This window comes from Mustela nigripes, chromosome 2 (assembly GCF_022355385.1).
Source record: "Mustela nigripes isolate SB6536 chromosome 2, MUSNIG.SB6536, whole genome shotgun sequence".
NCBI lineage: Eukaryota > Metazoa > Chordata > Mammalia > Carnivora > Mustelidae > Mustela > Mustela nigripes.
Genome location: NC_081558.1, coordinates 58,351,555 through 58,372,497, shown reverse-complemented (window position 1 = coordinate 58,372,497; position 20,943 = coordinate 58,351,555). Strand labels below are relative to the sequence as shown.

Sequence of the window (20,943 nt, the reverse complement as noted above, 5' to 3'; positions counted from 1 at the left end):
TTTTTTTTTTTTTTTTTTTTTTTTTTTTATTATTATCGAGTTGTAAGAGGTTTTAAAATTTTATTCTGGGTACAGTTCCTTTACCAGATACATGATTTGCAAATATTTTCTTTTCACTTTTTTTTTAATGGTGTCTTTTGAGGCACAGAAGTTTTTTTTAATTTTGATAAAACCTAATTTATTAATTTTTTTAAAGATTTTATTTATTTGACACAGCGAAAGAGGGAACACAAGCAGGGGGATTGGGACAGGGAGAAGCAGGCTTTCTGCAGAACAGGGAGCCCGATGGAGGGCTCGATCCCAGAACCCTGGAATCATGACCCAAGCCGAAGGCAGACACTTAACCAACTGAGCCACCCAGGTGCCCCATTTATTAATTTTTTTATGGACTGATTAGAATTTCACTGGGGATGGAGGACATCTCATGTGACTCAAAATTTTCTTAAAGAGTCAGACAGATACCTTTTAACTGAGAGCATTTAAGAATTCAGAAATGAGTCAGCCCATGCATTTACCTGGCTCCTGTGGGATCTGTTTCTGGCATCAACAATATGGAATTACTTATTCTGAATTTATTTAAAAAAAAAAATAGCCTGTCCCCCCAGTCACCATTTACCCTGAAAAATTGGAGAATTCCAGAGGATCATCTTGGGGAGGTAGTGTGGTATTAGGGAACGAGCCTGCAGGTTGTGGTTGGACCACATTTTGACACCGAGCTCTGCTGAGTGGCTCTTGGCAAAAGCCCTATCATCCTCATTTTTCCTCATCTTTCAGATAGAGTAATGATGTCTCCTTCCCAGAGTTGTCCTTGCTCTCAGTGGGTTCTTTGTCCAGACAGCATTCCCCTTCACATACCTGCCCAGGGACATCGTGGAAAACGAGGCCACGAGGCCTTGGAGAGGTGTTGGAGTAGCTGAGAGGGTTAATTGAGTGGGCGGGCGTTTCTGAGAGGCTGGTTTGGCTGATGTTAATAGAAAACCTTCCTAGTACTTCAAGGGGTTTGAGGCAGCATTGTCTTGAGGGTGGGGGGTACAGGGAGAATTTGTTGGGAAGTTGGGGTCAGCTGTCTGAAGGGCCTTTCTGCCTGAAGGTTTTGTGGTTCCTCAAATTCCTATTTCTGACTGGATGCTCAAAGCTGTCTGGAGGTCCCTCTCCCCGTTTTTAAGGTGGTAAACACACATAACACAGAATTTACCATCTTAACCATCTTCACGTGTCCAGTTTGAGGGCGTTGAGTTTACTCTTGTTGTGAAACCATCTCCAGCACTTTCTTATGTCCCCAAGCTGAATCCTGCAGAGTTTGTCCTTTGTGTGGCTTAGTTCACTGAATCCATTGTCCTCAAGATTCGCCCACAGTCAGACTTTCTTCCTTTTGAAGACTGAGTGATACTCCATTGTATGCACAGAGCACACTTTGTCTCTGTTGGAGATCCTTTTGGAGCCTTTTGTATTTCTAGCTTGGAGACTCTTATGGCCTGGGCAGGCTGGGGTTCCCGAGTCTTCTGGAGCAGGCCCAGTTCCTGGGGCGGCTTTTGTTTTGTTTTTTATACTAACGGTCTGTTTGGGGGCTCCCTCAGGGACTATCGCGCCATCCCGGAACTGGACGTCTACGAGGCTGAGGGCCTGGCCCTGGACGATGAGGATGTGGAGGAGCTGACAGCCAGTCAGAGGGAGGCGGCAGAGCGGGCCATGCGGCAGCGTGACCGAGAGGCTGGCCGGGGCCTGGGCCGCATGCGCCGCGGGCTTCTGTATGGTAGGCTCCAATGTCTGTACCTCCAAGGGTACCTCCAAGCTTCCAGAGCCTTGGGGCCCTGGAAAGGGAGTTCTGGGGAAGGCAGATGGAAGGTGGTGGGAAAATTTCACTGGAGGGTATCCGTTTGGCCCCCAGACAGTGATGAGGAGGATGAGGAGCGCCCCTCCCGGAAACGACGCCATGTAGAGAGGGCCACAGAGGACGGCGAGGAGGATGAAGACATGATCGAGAGCATCGAGAACCTGGAGGACCTCAAAGGCCACTCTGTGCGTGAGTGGGTGAGCATGGCAGGCCCACGCCTGGAGATCCACCACCGCTTTAAGAACTTCCTACGCACCCATGTGGATGGCCATGGCCACAACGTCTTCAAGGAGCGCATCAGCGACATGTGTAAAGGTGCGGCTCCTGTGTGTCCCCGCTGCCTCTCCACTCGCTGCCATCCGTCTTGCCGATTCTTCCCTGGGGGGGGGTCATTCCCTTGGGCCTTCAACTGCACGTTGACTCGAGATGTGAAGTGCAGGGAATACTGGGCCCCTTGCCCATGGCTGGACAGGAAGTGGCACCTGCAGCCCGAGATGTCCGTCCTCGGGCAAAACACAAAAAGCACTGCATGTCTGTGCTAGGGATGGTGCTATCCAGGAACGACATCCGGACCACAGAAGCATTGTTTGACGTACTTAAAATGTGGCAGGTTTAATGTCAAAGTCTGGATTACTACTTCAGGTAGAAAATAGCACATTTCTGTGGGACAGGAATTACATTTAAAAAGAGGCTTGTGAATCTTTCTGCTATTGTCCATGTCGCTCCTTTTTGTCTCGTATCTGATGTGGTTTATTCATGGGTTTCCTCCTCGGCTCTTTTAGGCATTTTGAGTTTGCGGCCCTTCTGTGAGAGGCACCCCGCATGTATTGTTTCACGTAGTGTGACTTCCTACATTGTGCGGTGTTGCATTTTACAGATTGGGAAGTTGAGGCATAGGATGTGTCACTTACTGCCAGAGCCACACAGCTAAAGCAGGGCAGGCTTCAAAGTTGGGGCTGGGGCTTCCAGCTCCAGGTCAAGGATTGGAGGGGGCAGGTAGGCCTGCCTCGTTGCACAGGGAGAGGGATGTCACCTGCCATGTCCCCTGCCAAGCTCTGTGCTCAGTCTCTCTTCCCTCCTGCAGAGAACCGCGAGAGCCTGGTGGTGAACTACGAGGACCTGGCGGCCCGGGAGCATGTCCTGGCGTACTTCCTGCCAGAGGCGCCTGCAGAGCTGCTGCAGATCTTTGACGAGGCTGCACTGGAGGTCGTGCTGGCCATGTACCCAAAGTACGACCGTATCGCCAGCCACATCCACGTGCGCATCTCCCACCTGCCTCTAGTAGAGGAACTGCGCTCGTTGAGGTGAGCCGGGGGCTCGGCAGGAGCTGAGGCCCCGGGGCCAAGGAGCCCCCACTCACCACCGGGCCCTCTGGCTTGGACCAGCTGTGGTGCTGTGGATCTGGCGGTCTCCCAAGTTTTCCTGGACCCACCTCACGTCAGACGCTGATCTCTGGAGGCCACGGGTCAGGCTTTGGCCTCCAGTCCTCTGAAGGGCCCTCCTGTCTCCACAGGCAACTGCACCTGAACCAGCTGATCCGCACCAGTGGTGTGGTGACCAGCTGCACGGGCGTCCTGCCCCAGCTCAGCATGGTCAAGTACAACTGCAACAAGTGTAACTTCGTGCTGGGGCCCTTCTGTCAGTCCCAGAACCAGGAGGTGAAGCCGGGCTCCTGCCCTGAGTGCCAATCAGCGGGACCTTTCGAAGTCAACATGGAGGAGGTAAGAGGCCGCGCCCGCCAGTGGCTGCCCTTCCTGTCTACCCTGGTCCCGCCCCGTGGCTAAGGCAGGTGCATGAGCTCAGCAGCCAGGGGAAACAAGGTGGACTTCTGTGCTGGCCACACCCTCAGGTGAACCAGAGCTCCCTGGCCAGCCTGCTTAGTTTGGCCTGTGGGCTGTTTTTCAAGAATTCGGGCCAATATTTTTTTTTTAATTTGTTTTTTTGTTTTGTTTTGTTTTGTTTTAACATTTTACTTGTTTGACAGAGAGAGAGGAACCACAAGTAGGCAGAGAGGAGGTGGGGTTGGGGGGAAGCAGGCTCCCTGTTGAGCAGAGAGCCTGATGTGGGGCTCAAACCCAGGACCCTGAGATCATACCTAAGCTGAAGGCAGAGGTTTAAGCCACTGAGCCACTCAGGTGCCCCACGAGCCAATATTTTAAAACGAGGCCATTTTGCTTAAAATGTCGAAGTTAATGGTTTTTATTTAAAAAAAAAAAAAAAAAGGCAGGGAAGCTCTGGCAAAACTGGGCTCACTTCTCATTCAGCTAGATCCTTAGTAAGGCACCTGCTTTCCCATCCCTCCCATAGGGCTTTCCCTTGGCATTTCTGGTACCTGCCTCTCGGTGGGGGGCTCTAGGTCATAGCTAAGACATTGCTGCACTGGATTCAGGAGGCCCTGCTTAAAGCTGCTGGGCCATTTGCCTTTGTGTTTAAATGATTTCTTCTGTAGAGTTGGGGTCATCGCAGTACCTGCGGGGGGTTGGGGGTTGCCCAGACCCCTTTATTGCCTTGCGGCCGTGAATGCTGGCTGCCACGCTCCCAGCGCTCTGCACTTCTGAGAAGTGCCCTAGCTGGGACCTTCTTACCAGAAAGCTCCTGAGAGTTCCTGCTTGTGGCAGCCCACAGCCGAAAACAGACCTGCTCAAAAGCTCAGGTGCACCTTGCCCTGAGGAGGATGAGCCGACTCCTTGCCCAGAGTCTTCCCCTGCCTGCTTTGCGCATCCTCAAGAATCCACTTGCCCTGGAAGCTCCTTGAGAAAGCTCTGACACAGGAGCAGGGTTTCAGGCTCTGCTTCTACATGAGGAATACCTACAGCTCAAGTTTCTGGAGTACTTGCAAGGCCCCTAGTGGGTGGGTGATGTATAGTTCAGTTTTCCTCATACCTTTTGAGGCAAGTGGCATTATTGACCCTGAAGTCACCCAGCTAGAAAGAGGCCCAAAAGATTAGAGCTCTGGCATTTGGATCCAGAGCATCTGCTTTGAACTGCTGCATTATGTGGTCTCTCCTCTAGACTATAAATAAAATAAGGGACATTAATTAAATTGCACGGCACGACATTGCCATGTAATGTTTGGCCACAGAGGCCACACTTGGTGGAGCTCACTGTCTTGGGCATTGATTTGAGTGCTTTTGATGTATGGCATGACTTTTTTTTTTTTTTTTTTTTTTTTTTAAGATTTTATTTACTTGAGAGAGAGCATGCATGAGTGGAGGTCGGGGATGCAAACTGTCTGCCACGCATGGAGCCCCATGTGGGGCTCACGCCCAGGACCCTAAGATCGTGGCCTGAACCAAAGGCAGATGCTTAACTAAGACCCCCAGGCTTCTCTGTATGACGTGATTTAATCTTCACTGTGAGATTGCTCTTAGAGCGTTAGCATTCTCATTCTGCAAAGAAGATATAGAGTGGGGACATCGCTTCCCCAGCATCACACAGCTGAAGCCACGGAGCTAGGGTTTGAACTCAGGCAGTGTGGCTTTGGCATCCATATGCACTAGTGCTCGGCTACAAGCAGGTGCGTGACTGTCTAGCAGTAAGGATGCACCCACAATGGTAGAGGCGAGAATGGGGACTGTCCATGTGTCAGTCACAGCAGTCTCATCCTCTGCTGGCTTCAGCTCTCCGTTTTCTGGTTCATTGATGGAGATCGGAATTCTGTCCGTTGTCCTTACTCATGGGGCCATGACCAGGGTCAGGTGACGTAGCAAATCCGGGCTTAGAAGAGTGCAAAGTCAACCATACAGAGACAGGTTCCTGTGACCTTCTGTTTGTCCCACGCAGACCATCTATCAGAACTACCAGCGCATCCGAATTCAGGAGAGTCCTGGCAAAGTGGCGGCCGGCCGGCTGCCTCGTTCCAAGGATGCCATCCTCCTTGCTGATCTGGTGGACAGCTGCAAGCCAGGAGATGAGATAGTAAGTGGCCCAGGAGCAGGCCTGGAGGGAGACGAGTTGCTTAGGACATCAGCATGAGCATCTGTGGTGCAGAAAGGGTTGCTGGCCGCGGGAGGAGTAGGCTGAGTTCAGTTCTCCGGTCACTGGGAGGAGAAGAGCCTTGCCTCTTGGGTCGGAATGTAGGGAGGAGTAGTTTTGCTTTGGTCTGGGTTACTCATCTCGTCTGGCAGGAAGGAATTGAGAAATCAGATGATGGTGGTAGCGGGGAAGAGGACCTTGCCCCTGAGCCTAACCCTGGACTGGCCCTCTGGGTTGTCTCCCTCTCTCAGGAGCTGACTGGCATCTACCACAATAACTACGATGGCTCCCTCAACACGGCCAATGGCTTCCCCGTCTTTGCCACTGTCATCTTGGCCAACCATGTAGCCAAGAAGGACAACAAGGTCGCCGTGGGGGAACTGACAGATGAAGACGTGAAGATGATCACTAGCCTCTCCAAGGACCAGCAGATCGGGGAGAAGGCAGGTGGAAGTCCGGGCAGTGTTGTCATGCTCCCAGAGGAGGCCCCAGAACATGGTGCTGATTCCCGGGTCCTAGGATCTGGGCTCTGTCCATTCTATCCCTTCCTGGCATCAGCTCGGTAACCGTGCCTTGACCAGGGGGTGCCTGTGCTTTGGGGGAGGAGCTGGAGTGCTGGATTCGGGTACCGACCCCTCAATGGGATGGGGCTGTGATGAGACATCAGTGGGTTGGGTCGAGCCCAGGCTCAGAGCTGAAACGGACAGAGCATTAGGAATAATTCATCTCGTGAGCGTGTCCCTTGGTGTCAGACTCCTACCGCGACACTGGTTTCTCCAGGAGGAACTCTACCCCAAGGGGGTTTTAGGCTTTTGGGTTTTTGTAATAGTAGATGTTTTTGCCAAAGGTTGGAGAGCTAGGGATTAAAGAGCCAGAGCCTCAGTTCAGGTGACTCGGCAGGGGCTACGTCTGACTTGATGATCATTCCCTTGAGGGCGGGGCCACATCTGGTGCACTCACCTTTGTCACCTCCACCTGGGCCACTGAGATTTGGGGTTTCAGCAGGAGAACTAGGGGCTTCCCCAGCCTTGGGATGACAAGAACTTCATTGTGCCAGCGAACTCAGTCCTTGAATACCTCATAGGGTGTTCTAGCATCGTGGTGGAAGTCAGACACAGTCCTTCCCTTCCTGGGGCTTATAGTGAATTAGGATCCCCAATAGTAAAGTCTTTTCATGGGATCAGTAACATGGGAAGACAGCCACAGCCTGTGATTCTTTGCTTCCTGTTCTTCCCAGAGGAAAATTAGTACTAACACAATGCACATGATTTTGGACCCCTCACCGGTATTTGAGCCAGTTTCTCCAGGGCTGGTGATCCGGGCCTCGCTGCCTATGACCTGATGTGTGTCAGTTGTGTGCACGTGCGCCAGAGCTGCTAAAGGAGCAGTGTGTTTCTAGAACATTCTGCTAGTGCCCTCTTTACCTCTGCTTCAGTTCTCAGCCACTGCTCTCCCACTCTGTTGAGGAGACAGGAACGGTGGCAGATAGAGTGTGGGAGGTGGGGTGTGCTTGACTTAAGGCTTTGGACAGGGCAGGCCCTATGTGTGCCTTGTGCCCTGGACTTCAGAACTGCCCCCAGCGGTCCTAACATAGAAGGCTCTGCCACATTTCTGATAGCTGCTATTTTGTCTGCCTCCTTGTCCATGAAGCTGACTGTGCCAGGCAGGCATGTCCCGGCATCATGGTAGTGACTGTTCCAAGTTCAGTTACACTTGCACACTTATACCATGATCCCATCAGGGTTGGAGATGGTGACTTCTAAACAGAGATCCTGGGGCACCTGGGTGGCTCAGTGGGTTAATCGTCTGCCTTTGGCTCAGGTCATGATCTCTGGGTCCTGGGATCAAGCCCTGCACTGGGCTTTCTGCTCAGCAGGGAGCCTGCTTCTCCCTCTTTCTCTCTCTGCCTCTCTGCCTACTTGCGATCTCTCACTCTCTGTCAAATAAATAAAATAAATCCTTTAGAAGGATCTAGAGGGGATCCTTCTAGAGAGGATGAGATCTCTGTGGGACACTTTTCTAAGCCTCATCAAGGAAGGAAGGCTGTGTGATACCAGGGAGGGTTGATCTGTACTGACCCCTTTAGACCACTCTCAGGGTGGGTATTTTCACTAAGAACTTGGACAAAGACAGGAACCATACTCGGTAGTTTTGGGGACAAACTGAGAGGAGGAGAGTGTTGTCACGAGGGGGCTCATTTGAGCTATTTAAGCCTCAGGTTTGCAATTTGGTGGCCTGTGGGCCATCTACGGCTTGCTGATGGGTTTTGTTGGGTTGGTGGGTGGTTCTGTGTTTCCTTTTCTTTTGGTTTGCTTTTATTTTTGAAGTAATTATTGTCCTCTAGGCATCGAGATGCCACAAAAAAATCTGGAAGCCCTGGTTTGTGACCATCCAAGCATCTGCCATTGCTAGGTCTTTGTTTCTGTCTAGTGATGACTGATGGGAGAGCTGAGGGCAGCTGCCCTTGCCGACAGGACATGCTCCCTGCCATCTGTCCTCGCCACCCCCTGCTCCCTCCTCTGCAGCCTGATGAACTCAGCTTGCCTTCCTGTCCATTTGGTTTTTGTGGGCCCTGGCCACTGACAGGTAGAAATCATAAAGGGGTAAGTGCACTCCCTGCCTAGCACTTAGATTTTAAAGGATAATCAGTCTGGAGCCAGACTCCTTGGGTTTAGCTTTTGGCTTGATCCTCAGTTTGATCAGGTGAGGTTTAGGTACTCTACGGATGAGCTGAGGGTAGGCGGTACCCCTGGGTTGAGCTGTCACAAGGGTTACATGGACATGTGTGCACGAATGCTGCGCTAAGCGGCTAGTTATTGCACGTCAGTACAAAGTCTAAACTACTGGTACAAACACTGGATGGGCGTGCCGGCCAGGACAGTGGACGTTAAAAACTTTAAGGACCATAGGAGGATTAAAAATAGCTTTGGGGCACAGTAGACATTTCCTGTGCATTGTCTTGTCCCAGTGGCTATGCAGGTGGGAACCTGGCCTCCCTTCGTGGCAGGCTGTTCTGAGCTGGGGGATAAGGCAGTGCGTGCTGAGAATTAAAGAGCATGGGCTCCAGATTCAGAGGAATATGGGGTCATGTCCTGCCTCTCTCACTTAGGAACAGACAGAGTGACAAGAGCCTTGGTTTATTTCCTCCTTTTTGATGTGGGGGAACCCGGATCATTATGGGGGTTAAGTGGAATACTTCACGGCAGGTGTGTCATTTCTTGGTAGGTCTGGGCTTGAGTTTACCTTTTTTTTTTTTAAAAAGATTTTGTTTATTTGAGATGGAGAGAGCACGTGGGGGAACAGAGGCAGAGGGAGAAGCAGACTCCCCACTGAGCAGGGAGCCCGACGTGGGGCCTGATCCCAGGATCCTGGTATCACAACTTAAGCCAAAGGCAGACGCTTAACCGACTGAGCCACGCAGGAACCCCTGACTTTTCCTTTCTTCCTAGGGGGTACCTTCGCCTGTTACTCTCTTGGACCACCTGGTCGGCAACAGGCAGCATGAGCTTTAGCGTGGTGGCCTCCTTGTCCTCCAGACTCTAAGGATGCCTGTTTGGATGCAGTGGGTGATTTACAGGAAGGGAGCTGAGCTTGGGCAGCTGGTGCATGACAGGCAGGAAGGGAGCCTGCTGCTCTTGGTCCTGGAGAGAGACATTACCTCACCCTTGCAGGGGTGCCTGCTGTAGGAACAGCTTTGAGAATCGGTCTGGGTAAGGAGAGGTCAGGGACAGGCACCCTTGCACGCCCACAAGACATACAGGAGAATGAGACATCCATGGTGGCTTGTCTCTCCCGACATTCCCAGCACAGGTAGGTGTACAGTGGAAGAGGCCTGCATACTGAGCCCAGAGTATCTACTTGACACCGTGTAGGTAATTTCTAGGTAGTAACCATGGTAACGGTCCTATAATGGAGGTGTCTTGGGTGCCCATTTTATTGATGAATAAACTGAGGCCCAGCTAAGTAAGCCGCCATGTAGCATAACTGCTGATGACAGAACTGGGATCTCCACCCAGGCAGTCTGGTCTGACTTTGCTCTGGTGACTACTCTCTGCTCCCTCTCCCTGTTACTGCAGCTCAGGAAGGATGTGTGTGTATGTGTGTGTGTTGGGGGCGGCGGGGTGGGGGGGCTTGAGTGTGTGAGTTCTGTGACCACCTAAGCATGAGTCCTGGTCTGAACATCAAAACTTTATTACAGACACTCGCAGACATACGCATGGAGTGGTTACAGTGAACCCCACGTGTCCTACCCCTGGCTCCACCTGTGGCTGGAGTCGGACCACCCCTGTGTCCTATCTACTCGTGCCCAGTCCCCTCAACGACTGTAGACAGTTGCCCATGTGGCATCTGACCTGCAACTGTGGATCTCTAATGGGCTCTCCCTGTTACACCGAACCACAGCACTGCAGCCACACTTTAAAAATGTTCGCGGTTCCGTGGTAGCAAGTATTTCGTTGGTGGCCACGTTTCCCTGATTATCCTACTTCTTTCTTTCTTTAAAAGTCTCTTGGTGTCCGTGTCCAAGGAAGGCCCACATATTGGGACCAACCGATCTGCCTCTTCAGTCTGTCTTCAGGTCCTCTCTCCCTCTCCTCTTTTTTTGTGGAAGAACATAGGTCGTTTGTCCCGTTGAGATTTTCGGTGTGGATGGTGCTGATGAGGCCTTTGTCGAACATGTCCCTGGGCTTCCTGTTTTTCTGTGAATTGTCACCGTGACGCACACGCTTAATCAGTCTCCAGGCTGATTTCTTTTTAGGTGGGCTCCATGGCGAGATGGGCCAGTGGTCTGTGTTCCCACACGTCACCTCACATCTCCTTGTTTCCTTGTGATTTTAGCCGCTGCTGATGATCCTTGGCCAAACCCACTCACATTTATTAGGGCTTGTGAAATGACAGTCTTCTAACTCCAAATCCTCCTTCATTTATTTTTTGAAATGCTTCTACATAGAGAAACTTAGCTTTATTAACTACTGGACTATGCTCACATAGAGGTCCTATAGTAAAAGGAGGATCGTGCTTGATCCTTTCCCTTCACTGACCAATTTTCAAAATCACGAATGGTTCTCCTGAGGTGACCACTGAGTGTCATCACAGATGAGCAGACTTAAATGTCATCAAAGCTTTGGCGTTATGGTGACCATCCAGGTGATGCCTGGCTAGTTGCCAAGCGTGAAGCCCATCATCCTGAGTCCTATTGGTGTGACCCTGGGTCTCTGATACTTTCTTCTTTATTTTATATAAGACACTGTGGGTTCTTTTTGCCCATTTCCTGCCCCAGACCTGGGATTGGCCATTTCTCCTAATAGCCCCGTGGGGAGTAGAATTTTCTTTCCATGGGAAATAGTGTTTTGGGAGGCCAGCCTCTATGGGCATCAGGCCCCGATCTCCAGGCATCAATTAATGCAGTCCTACCTCCCCTTGGGCTAGGTTTTGTAGGAAACGTTAGGGCCAAGAAAAGAACCAGCCAAAGTGTCCAAGTGGAAACTGACTTCCACCCCTGACTTATATAAAGTAACAGCAACAGGCATGCCTGGCTCAGTACCAGTGGTACTGGCAGATTCTCTTTCCAGAAGGACCTGCTGGTCACTCTCCCCCCTGGCAGCAGCGCCCAGTGGCCGTCCGCAGGATAAACTGCTGAGCCCTGACTCCAGCTCTAAGGACTGGATGTCTCCCACCTACCTTTATGCTTCCAGGGAGCCCCGAGGAAGCAGTTCTTCCCTCTGCCTGCTGGGCAGGTGGGACAACCAGATCCAATACAGTGTGGGGGTGGGTGGGCACCCTCTTGAATTTCAGCACTGACTTTCCTGCTTCCAGGCTCCCTTTCCCCCGAGGCCTGCTGCATTACAAGCCACCTCAGCGTGACCTGTAAGGGGGAAAGGAGGTGCACGCAGTGCTTCTATGGAGCCCCTCCGTGCAGGTGGCAGAAAGGTTGAGAACAGTAAAAGCGTGCAGGTGGAGATGGAAGCTGCTTCCTACTGGCAGGACATTTCTATGTCTTCGCTGGTTCTGTCTTTAAAAACCACGCAGATTTTGAGATTCTCTTTTTTCCTCTTCCCTGCCCTGTCTTTTTCTCTCAGGCACAAGTAGATGTCTCCGTAACTTACCAGTTGAAATGACAACTTCCCAATGGGCCCATTGCCTGAATGTTCTATGTTTATCACGTTTGGCTACCACAGCATAGCCATGAGCCAGGTGCTTGTGTAAACCTCTCACTTGGGGCCCACCCAGTCCTTTGAATTGGCTTGTGATACCTGTCTCCCATCTGAGGAGACTGAGGCTCAGGCAGTCACAGAGCCCAGGGGAGGGGTCTTGCTGCATCTGTGTTGTCAAAGCCACCATTGCACTGTTTCGTGGGCCTGGGCCTTCTTTCTGCTACCTTAGGGTAGTCCTTTCTGACATATGACCAAAAAGGGGGTCCACCTGAGGTTCTGTCAGGCTGTGAAGTTCTGTGATTCTCAGGAAGAGCCAACTCATTGCCTGGCCCAAGGTCAGAGGGCAGAGCTTAGTGCTGGGGCCTGGTGGGACTTTGGCAGCTGTGGTGTGTGCACTCTGGGGCTGGAGACATCCCTGTTCGCTAAGATTGGAGCAGGTGGGGGAGCATACCATGTGTGTGTGTGTTGACGGGGGGGTTCGCCCAGACTCAGAGCAGAGGCACCTCTTCTCACTGGCTCTTCCTCCCTTGCAGATTTTTGCCAGTATTGCTCCTTCCATCTATGGGCACGAAGACATCAAGAGAGGCCTGGCGCTGGCTCTGTTTGGAGGGGAGCCCAAAAATCCAGGTGAGCGGCATTGGGCACCACCCTCCCCTTCCTCAGTGTTGCAGGAATCAGACAAGACAGGACACTGGGTGCCTGGGGAGAAAGTACAAGTTAGCAGATGGCCAGACCACATGTGGTTCAGTCGTTGTAGGGAGAGCGTAGCCAGCCCATGGCTGTGGCACCTTGGGCTGTTTTAGCTATAAAAATAATATGTTAATATGTAGAGGTAATTACACCCTCTTAAATTGTCAGAAGCCACAGAAAGGTGGAGGTCCCCACTGACCACCATTTCTAGTCCAGTCCCCTCCTGGCAGGTCACTCGTGGACCTTTGTGTGGCCATTCACAAAGACTTACACATGTACTTACACAATGACACAGTTCCGTGGTGTGCATACGTTTCTGCTTATAAGCACAGTGTTTCCTGTGCCTGCGTTAAGTGACTGTGGAAAGTGCGCAGCTTACCTCTCCCTGCCCATGAGCTTGTGTGGGGCGTCCTTTCTGCATTGGCGTGTACTGAGCAGATTCATTCTCCTAAGCAACCGTATCAAGGTCCCCATAGCACAATGTACATAGCTGTTCGTCTCGCTGGAGATCAGTCTTTACTAGGGGCATCTTTATGCTTGCTGCCCTGTGCCCCCATCACTCTGGGTTTGGTTCTCGGCAGTGGGATTGCTCATCCTAGGGCCTTGTATCCCTTTCTAGAAGAGTATGTTTTGCCCTCAGCATAAGCAGCCTGAGAAATTAGGGATAACCCGGCTATGTCTTGCACCCCACCCTCCCTTTCATCCCCACTTCCGGCCTTGCCTTCTCCAGGGGGTAAACACAAGGTGCGAGGTGACATCAATGTGCTCTTGTGTGGAGATCCCGGCACAGCCAAGTCTCAGTTCCTGAAATACATCGAGAAAGTTTCTAGCCGAGCCATCTTCACCACTGGGCAGGGGGCTTCGGCTGTGGGCCTCACGGCGTATGTCCAGCGGCACCCCGTCAGCAGGGAATGGACGTTGGAGGCAGGAGCCCTGGTTTTGGCTGACAGAGGAGTGTGTCTCATCGATGAATTCGACAAGGTGGGTCCTTAGGCTATAGGATTCGGGATGTGTTGGCTTAGTCCTTAGTAGGGGAAACAGGTATAGTGGGATAGCTGTTGGGGCCAAGCATCATGCATTTGAACCTCCTGTAGATGAATGACCAGGACAGAACCAGCATTCACGAGGCCATGGAGCAGCAGAGCATCTCCATTTCCAAGGCCGGCATCGTCACGTCCCTCCAGGCTCGCTGCACCATCATCGCTGCAGCCAACCCCATAGGTACGCCAGGCACGACAGCCGTGGGGGTAGGGGTGTGCCACAGGGAGGCCTCTCCTCAGGGAATAGAAGCTCACAGTGTCCCTTGGCCAGTCCTGACATCTGAGGAAGGAACTGAACACCAGAAAACCTTTTTCTCTCCCATGGTTCTTGCTAGGGGCGCACAGAAGCAAGACTTGGGGTCTTTTGTTGCACCATGTTCTCAGAACCACTTGAACATTTTCTTCAGAAGACAAGAGAAAAATCCAGTGCGTTGTCTCAGTTCGTTGTTGATCCCAGCCAGCATGTGTGGACAGAGAGACTGGTACCTTGTCCACCTTATTCTTGGTTTTTCCTGCTGGGAGTTGATTAGACTTTTAGTCTCAAGGCTGTTTCAGGCCAGTGCTCCAGGAAAGCCGTTTCCCATGTCTTGTCGAGAATACCTGGCAGATAGCAGGCACTAAGCCTTCCTTTCCCAAAGTCATCTTCCTCTCCTGTTGCTGAAGCAGCGTGAGATTGGCGAGAACTTTGTGCTCAGAAGAAGAGCAGGTCGAGGGAGCGTGCACCCTGATGGACAGGTGCCTTTGTGTTGCAGGAGGCCGCTATGATCCCTCGCTTACCTTCTCAGAAAATGTGGACCTCACAGAGCCTATCATTTCCCGCTTCGACATCCTGTGTGTGGTGAGGGACACGGTGGACCCAGTCCAGGTACACCACCCCATGTCCCGGGCCTCATGCAGTGAGTTCCAGGAACCTTAAGTAAGGTGTGAGGGCCTGGGTCGTGTCAGGCGCGGAGATAGGGATGCTGCTCAGATGGTGGCGTTTGACCGAAAGTCAGCCTTGGTTTCTCTTTCCCTCACTGGCCCGTGTCTGCTGCCCTCTGGCATCGCCCACTGTCTGCCACTGGGCCCTGCTGGCCCGACCGTGGGCTCCCACCTGCCTCTCACTGCATCCCTGCTGCAGCTGAGTCCTTGGCTTCTCTTGCTCTGACCCAGAGTACTGCAGTCGGGATGTTGCCTTCCACTCCTACGCCCGTTTAAGGTCTTCTCCAGTTGGAGGCCAACCTGTCTTCTGAAACACAGAAGGTGAATTAATGCCTTTTTTCCACTTGCTGGCAGCTTCCATTGTAACCAGCAGAGAATGCCCTGGGCCCCAAGAGGCCTCCTGGGCCTGTCTCTCCTCCTTGTTCCCTTCATTTCACCCACCCTGGCCACAGCTGCTGGGCCTCGGCTTGTCATCATACTCTTTTCTCTTCCCGGAAGTTCCTCCTAGATTGCTGACTGGCTGAGGCGCTCTGGCAGCCTCGGCTGGAGGGGTCTCCTCGGGCCCTCCCTCCTGGGTACATTCCTCTCTGTGGCTATTGGGAAAACTGTGCCTGTCCCCTCTGCTCTCCCTGAGAGGCAAGCTTGAGCTTTGTCATGTGCAGCGGTGACCTCCCCCCGCACCCTCTGCTGCCTGGCACGTAGTAGACATCAGATGGTGCTGTTGCGAGAATGTTCTCCTCTGGCACCTGCAGCTTCCACTCCTTCCAGCGAGCCGGCTTTCTCCATGCCGGGTCACAAGACTCACCCTGCAACGTGCCCTCATCTGTCTTGTCTTAGGATGAGATGCTGGCCCGCTTTGTGGTTGGCAGCCATGTCAGACACCACCCCAGCAACAAGGAGGAGGGGCTGGGTGGCAGTGGCACCCAGGAGCCCACCATGCCCAACACATACGGTGTGGAGCCCCTGCCGCAGGAGGTCCTGAAAAAGTACATCATCTATGCCAAGGAGAGGGTCCACCCGAAGCTCAACCAGATGGACCAGGACAAGGTGGCCAAGATGTACAGTGACTTGAGGAAAGAGTCCATGGTGAGGACCCTAGGGGAGTGGGGCAGGGCACGCGCAGTGGGGAACTCAGCAGAAGCTTCTTTAGCTGTGTGGTCCATTCATCGAAGAAGCACTAGAGCTAGAATGCCTGTCCAAAATGATAACATGGATACCTTGACCACTTTGTTTCAGATGGAATGTAGATGTACGTGCATTTGTCTGTCTGGGTATGGGGCCAAGGTCTCCGGAGTGTTGGCCACTGGTTAGGTTCTGTGCTAACTTTGTGAATCTCACCACCTAAACAGGTGGTCTGAAGAAGTATGCATTCTTTTTTTGTTGTTTTTTTGTTTTGTTTTTGTTTTTGTTTTTAAGATTTTATTTATTTATTTGGCAAACAGAGCTCACAAGTAGGCAGAGAGGCAGGGAAGCAGACTCCTCACTGAGCAGAGAGCCCGATGCAGGGCTCGATCCCAGGACCCTGAGATCATGACCTGAGCTGAAGGCAGAGGCTCAACACACTGAGCCACCCAGGTGCCCCGCTTATGCGTTCTTTTGTCGTGGAGTGAAATTTAATAATAGCAGCTAGCATGCCACTGGAATGCAGAACCCTTTTTTTTTTTTCTTTAAAGATTTATTTGTTTATTTCAGAGAGAGAGAGAGCTTGGGTGAGCGAGGGGAGGGGCAGAGGGAGAGAGTGAATCCCTGTACAGACTCCCTGACATGGGGCTCGATCTCATGACCCTGAGATCATGACCTGAGCTGAAATCAGGAGTGGGCCACTTACCCGACTGAGCCACCCAGGTGCCCTTGGATTGCAGAATTCTTGTGGATTGGTAGGTCTCACCTACCTAACCAAGAGAGCAGCTTCTTTGTTTTTTTTATTCATTTGTTCGATTTTTTTTTTTTAACCTTTCAACTTCATGAGGTCCTTGGAGAGCATTTGGCTTACTTTTTTTACAAACAGCTTTTTTTCTGCACACGTCGCACAGTATGTGCAGCACTCACATGAGATAGAAACAAGCACAACTGGGCGCCTGGGTGGCTCAGTGGGTTAAGCTGCTGCCTTCAGCTCAGGTCATGATCTCAGGGTCCTGGGATCGAGTCCCGCATCGGGCTCTCTGCTCAGCAGGGAGCCTGCTTCCCTCTCTCTCTCTCTCTGCCTGCCTCTCTGCCTACTTGTGATCTCTCTCTGTCAAATAAATAAATAAAATCTTTAAAAAAAAAAAAAGAAAAGAAAAACGAAACAAGCACAACTGGTCACAGGCCTCTCGGACTCCGGGATGCACACAGTGAGCGGTGGGAGGGAAGGTGCGGCGGGATGGCGCCAGGCCCCGAGCGTGTCGCCTATGTAGGAGCCGCTGGTAGCGCTACTTCTGTTTTCCTTGCCTCTGTCTCTGGCCTGAGGAGCCCTGACACCGTCCTTCCCCCAGGCCACAGGCAGCATCCCCATCACCGTGCGGCACATTGAGTCCATGATCCGCATGGCAGAAGCCCACGCACGCATCCACCTGCGGGACTACGTGATTGAGGATGACGTCAGCATGGCCATCCGCGTGATGCTGGAGAGCTTCATCGACACGCAGAAGTTCAGCGTCATGCGCAGCATGCGGAAGGTGGGTGGGAGCCTTGGCGAGGGACTGGGGGCATGGCAGCCATGGTGGGCATCTTGAGGCTCTGGATCTGGTCTCTGCTGTCCTACCTGGCTGCTCGGGCCAGTCGCGGGGTGAGCCGTGGTGGGGACTGGTCATCCTCTGGTAGCCTGGAGGGTCCTAGTGAGGAAGAGCGTCGCTTGACTTCGGCTGTCCTCTGCAGACTTTTGCCCGCTACCTTTCATTCCGGCGTGATAACAACGAGCTGCTGCTCTTCATACTGAAGCAGTTAGTGGCAGAACAGGTGACATACCAGCGCAACCGCTTCGGGGCCCAGCAGGACACTATCGAAGTGCCTGAGAAGGACTTGGTGGACAAGGTAGGGGCACAGCTGGGAGGGAGGGCTGCTTCCTGGGGAGCTAGCTGTCTGGCATCCCTCGGGGTGGTAAGTCCTTGCTGCATGGTAAAGCAGGCAGGCCTCGGATGGGAGCGATTCCTTAAATGTTCGTGATGTACCGAGCCCCGTTCTGTGTAGTTATACTTGACCGTGGTGAGCCCTGTTACTGCCATCCCGTCTCACAGAGGAGATAGACACACGGCAACTGAGGACAGAGCTTGTCCACGTTTACAGGCAGTGGCGGAGCTAAGATTTCAAGCCTCGTGTCTGCCTCCAGACCCCGACTCAGTTTACCCCCGCCAGGGATGGCCTTCAGACATGCACCAGCACCATAGGCTTTGCTGCAGACCGGCTAGAGCTCATTTCATGGCTCTCTTGATGTTTTCTCTTTTTAGGCTCGTCAGATCAACATCCACAACCTGTCTGCTTTTTATGACAGTGAACTCTTCAGGATGAACAGGTTCAGCCATGACCTGAAACGGAAAGTGATCCTTCAGCAGTTCTGAGGCTTGGGGCCATCCACAGCAGCTCGCTGAGATCTTGGCGGGGCCGACTTCACCCGCTCTCAGGCATACAACAGCTGACCACTAAGGGACCCCAGAGGGTGTATGGAGCCCCAGAGGGTGTATGGAGCCCTGCGGCTGAACCACTCAGCTCCCACCACTGCTTCCTGGGCTCAGGCAGGGCTGGGAATGAGGCCCTTTGTTTCTATGGCTCCACTCCCTGCCCTTCATGCTGTCCTATGTGGGCACACTCTTCCAGTGTCCCTCTGTCACGTTCTTGGCAGCCCACCGCCTATGGGAGCTTGGTCTCTGCTTTGTCCCTTAGACCAGAGCCCCTTGTATTTTGGGTTCCGCAGTCCATTTTAGATGACCAAGCATATGAGGGTATTCTGAGAACTTGTTGCCCTCTTGGTGTGAGTTCTGGTCCTGGATGTTTCTATGCTTTGGCCAAAGAGCAAGTTCAAGGTATTTGTAGTGTGTTCCTGAACTCTGTCCCACAGGTTTCTCTGGGCTTCTGTGAGTAGAGAAAATGTGGGCAGAAGAGCATACAACGTGTGACATGGCCCCTTCCCCATCCCCCAGCTTCCCCCCTGGGGCCAGGGATTGCTTGGGTTGGGAGGTAGGAATGAGGCTTGTCCCTGATACCAGTTGTGCCTAGCCAGGACTGGTGGTCACCATTGCTGTGCTCATTGGTTTTCTTTTACTAGTCAGTCCCCATTCTCTCATTGTACATTCAATTTTGTTTCTGTAGTTTTTATTTTTAATAAAATAAAATCTAAACAGTGGTGGCTGTTAGTCTGAATTGTGTCTTCGTGTTACCACGCGAGCTTTCCTGCACTCTCCTTGAAGACCTTTCCCATTTTTCGTTTTTGGTGTTTGTTGGAGGTAGATTGGGCTGTAAGAGCTGTCTTATTTGTGGATGTGCAAAAAGCCAAAATGGTGTTGCTTTTCCTAGGGAATTCAGTTGGCAGTTGCTGCCTCTGTGACTTCTGTGGAATCCACAAGAACCAGAGAACAGACTTGTACACCTGAAGGGACTGGAGGAAATCTGGCCCTGCTTCCAAAGGGAGCCCTATTGTTCATCTCGACAGCATCACCATCTGGCCTCTACCTGGAAACACCCAGCTCCGATCAGCTGCCCTCAGGAGGGGTGGACACCTACCATTCTTAGTGTTTCTTACCTGAGGTGTAGCAGAAGTGTCTCCTTACAGCTTCACTCTGGTTCAAATGATCCTTTCTGGAGACTTTCAGGATGAGTCCTTCCTGTGAAAGTCCTGCAGATACTCAATGAACCTTTTGTTTGATTTCCTTATTCCGTTCCTTGCACATCTGGTGAGTCTGATAAGGGGAAGGCCCTGAGGGATGTGGGGTGATCTCAAAGGAAGCAGTCAAGAATTGGGGAACTGAATTGGGGAGGGGTGGGATGAGGAAGTGTCCCCTGGGAGGAAGAATGGGAAGGAGCCAGTCCCCAGGAAAAAGCAGTTGGTGTGGCTGAAGCTTGAGGGGTGGCGGGGAAGGGCTGGGGCAGGAGCTGGGCCTTGGAGGGCTTACAGCCTGAAAGAAAAGAGTCTCTATGCAGAGAACACATCTGTCACCAGATGTGTGGGTTCTCTATACCACCTCAATTCACTTCACAGTCCGACATTAGGTGTCCTACAGTTTTTTCCTTTAAAGATTATTTGAGAGAAAGAGAGTGCATGAGCAGAGGGGGAGGGACAGAGGGAGAAGGAGAGGCAAACTCCCCACCGACCAGGAAGCCCCAGACGGACATGGGGCTGGATCCCAGGACCCCTGAGATCATGACCTGAGCCAAAGGCAGACACTGAACCAACTGAGCCACCAAGGCGTCCCTGGGTGTCCTACGATATAAGGCAGCTCGGACACGATCTGGGATCAGCATGCAGACCCCTCAGGGTAAGGGCTCAGTCCTGTAGCACTGCACCCACTTCAGTCACTGGTTGCATGTAGTGGGGCCCCAGGTTTCCCACACTTAGGTTCAACTTGCCTGCAAATCACAGATTCCCACGACCTGCCCCCAGGTTTGATAATTTGCTTTAACAGCTCCCAGAGCCCAGGACAGCAGTTAGCTTATTAGGACCGACGTAATTACTACATATTGAGGGATACAAATGATCAGTCAGAGGGAGAGAGACATGGGGGGGGGGGGATCCCAAAGAGTTCTGCATGCAGGAGCTTCTGTCCCTGTGGAGTTTAGGGAGATGACACCCTCCTGGCACATGGCTGTGTTCTTGTTTGCCAAGCCAGAAGATCCTCAAACCCCTTTAGTTAGGGGTTTTTCTGGAGGCTTCATTCCCTAGGCATGATGATTAAATCATTGGCCATTTGTGATTAGCTCAGCCTCTAGTCCTCCCCTCCCCAGAGGCCAGGGACTGGGGATGAAGGTTCCAACCCTTCCATCCCAGGGTTGGTTCCCAAGGCATCCTTGGGGGCTTTCCGAAAGTCACCTCTTTAAGCTCTTGTGTAATTGAAAGGGTTTGTTAGGAATAAGTAACAACGTTCTTTCCACCTTTATTACTTGGAGCTTTAGGAGCTAAGATAAAACTGAGATATTAGAACGAAAGATGCTCCTATCCTCCTATCACTTAGGAAATTATAAAGCCGTCAGGAGTCGGGGGTGAACACAAAATATGTATACTATACATTGTTCTGTTCTTTAGGAACCAAGATGAGAGATCTGATTGTTTTTTTCATTGAGATATAATTGATGCATAAGATTCTATTGGTTTCAGACGTACAACGTGATTGGATCTTTGTACATGCTGCAGAGTGATCACGGG

At 52.0% G+C, this 20,943-nt stretch overlaps 1 protein-coding gene across 1 annotated transcript in view; it reads left to right on the top strand.

Annotated features, from left to right (window-relative positions):
- Positions 1 to 18,930, top strand: part of MCM2 (minichromosome maintenance complex component 2) — a 22,295-nt gene extending 3,365 nt beyond the window's left edge. The window contains exons 2-15 of the mRNA XM_059388301.1: positions 1,578 to 1,753; positions 1,889 to 2,149; positions 2,919 to 3,138; positions 3,348 to 3,555; positions 5,618 to 5,752; positions 6,061 to 6,252; positions 12,495 to 12,588; positions 13,382 to 13,632; positions 13,746 to 13,872; positions 14,444 to 14,556; positions 15,450 to 15,698; positions 17,087 to 17,269; positions 17,469 to 17,624; positions 18,038 to 18,930. Of these exons, the coding sequence (XP_059244284.1) occupies positions 1,578 to 1,753; positions 1,889 to 2,149; positions 2,919 to 3,138; positions 3,348 to 3,555; positions 5,618 to 5,752; positions 6,061 to 6,252; positions 12,495 to 12,588; positions 13,382 to 13,632; positions 13,746 to 13,872; positions 14,444 to 14,556; positions 15,450 to 15,698; positions 17,087 to 17,269; positions 17,469 to 17,624; positions 18,038 to 18,148 (2,476 nt within the window). The 3' untranslated portion in view covers positions 18,149 to 18,930. The remainder of the gene's footprint in view (positions 1 to 1,577; positions 1,754 to 1,888; positions 2,150 to 2,918; positions 3,139 to 3,347; positions 3,556 to 5,617; positions 5,753 to 6,060; positions 6,253 to 12,494; positions 12,589 to 13,381; positions 13,633 to 13,745; positions 13,873 to 14,443; positions 14,557 to 15,449; positions 15,699 to 17,086; positions 17,270 to 17,468; positions 17,625 to 18,037) is intronic.
- The last annotated feature ends 2,013 nt before the right edge of the window (positions 18,931 to 20,943 follow it).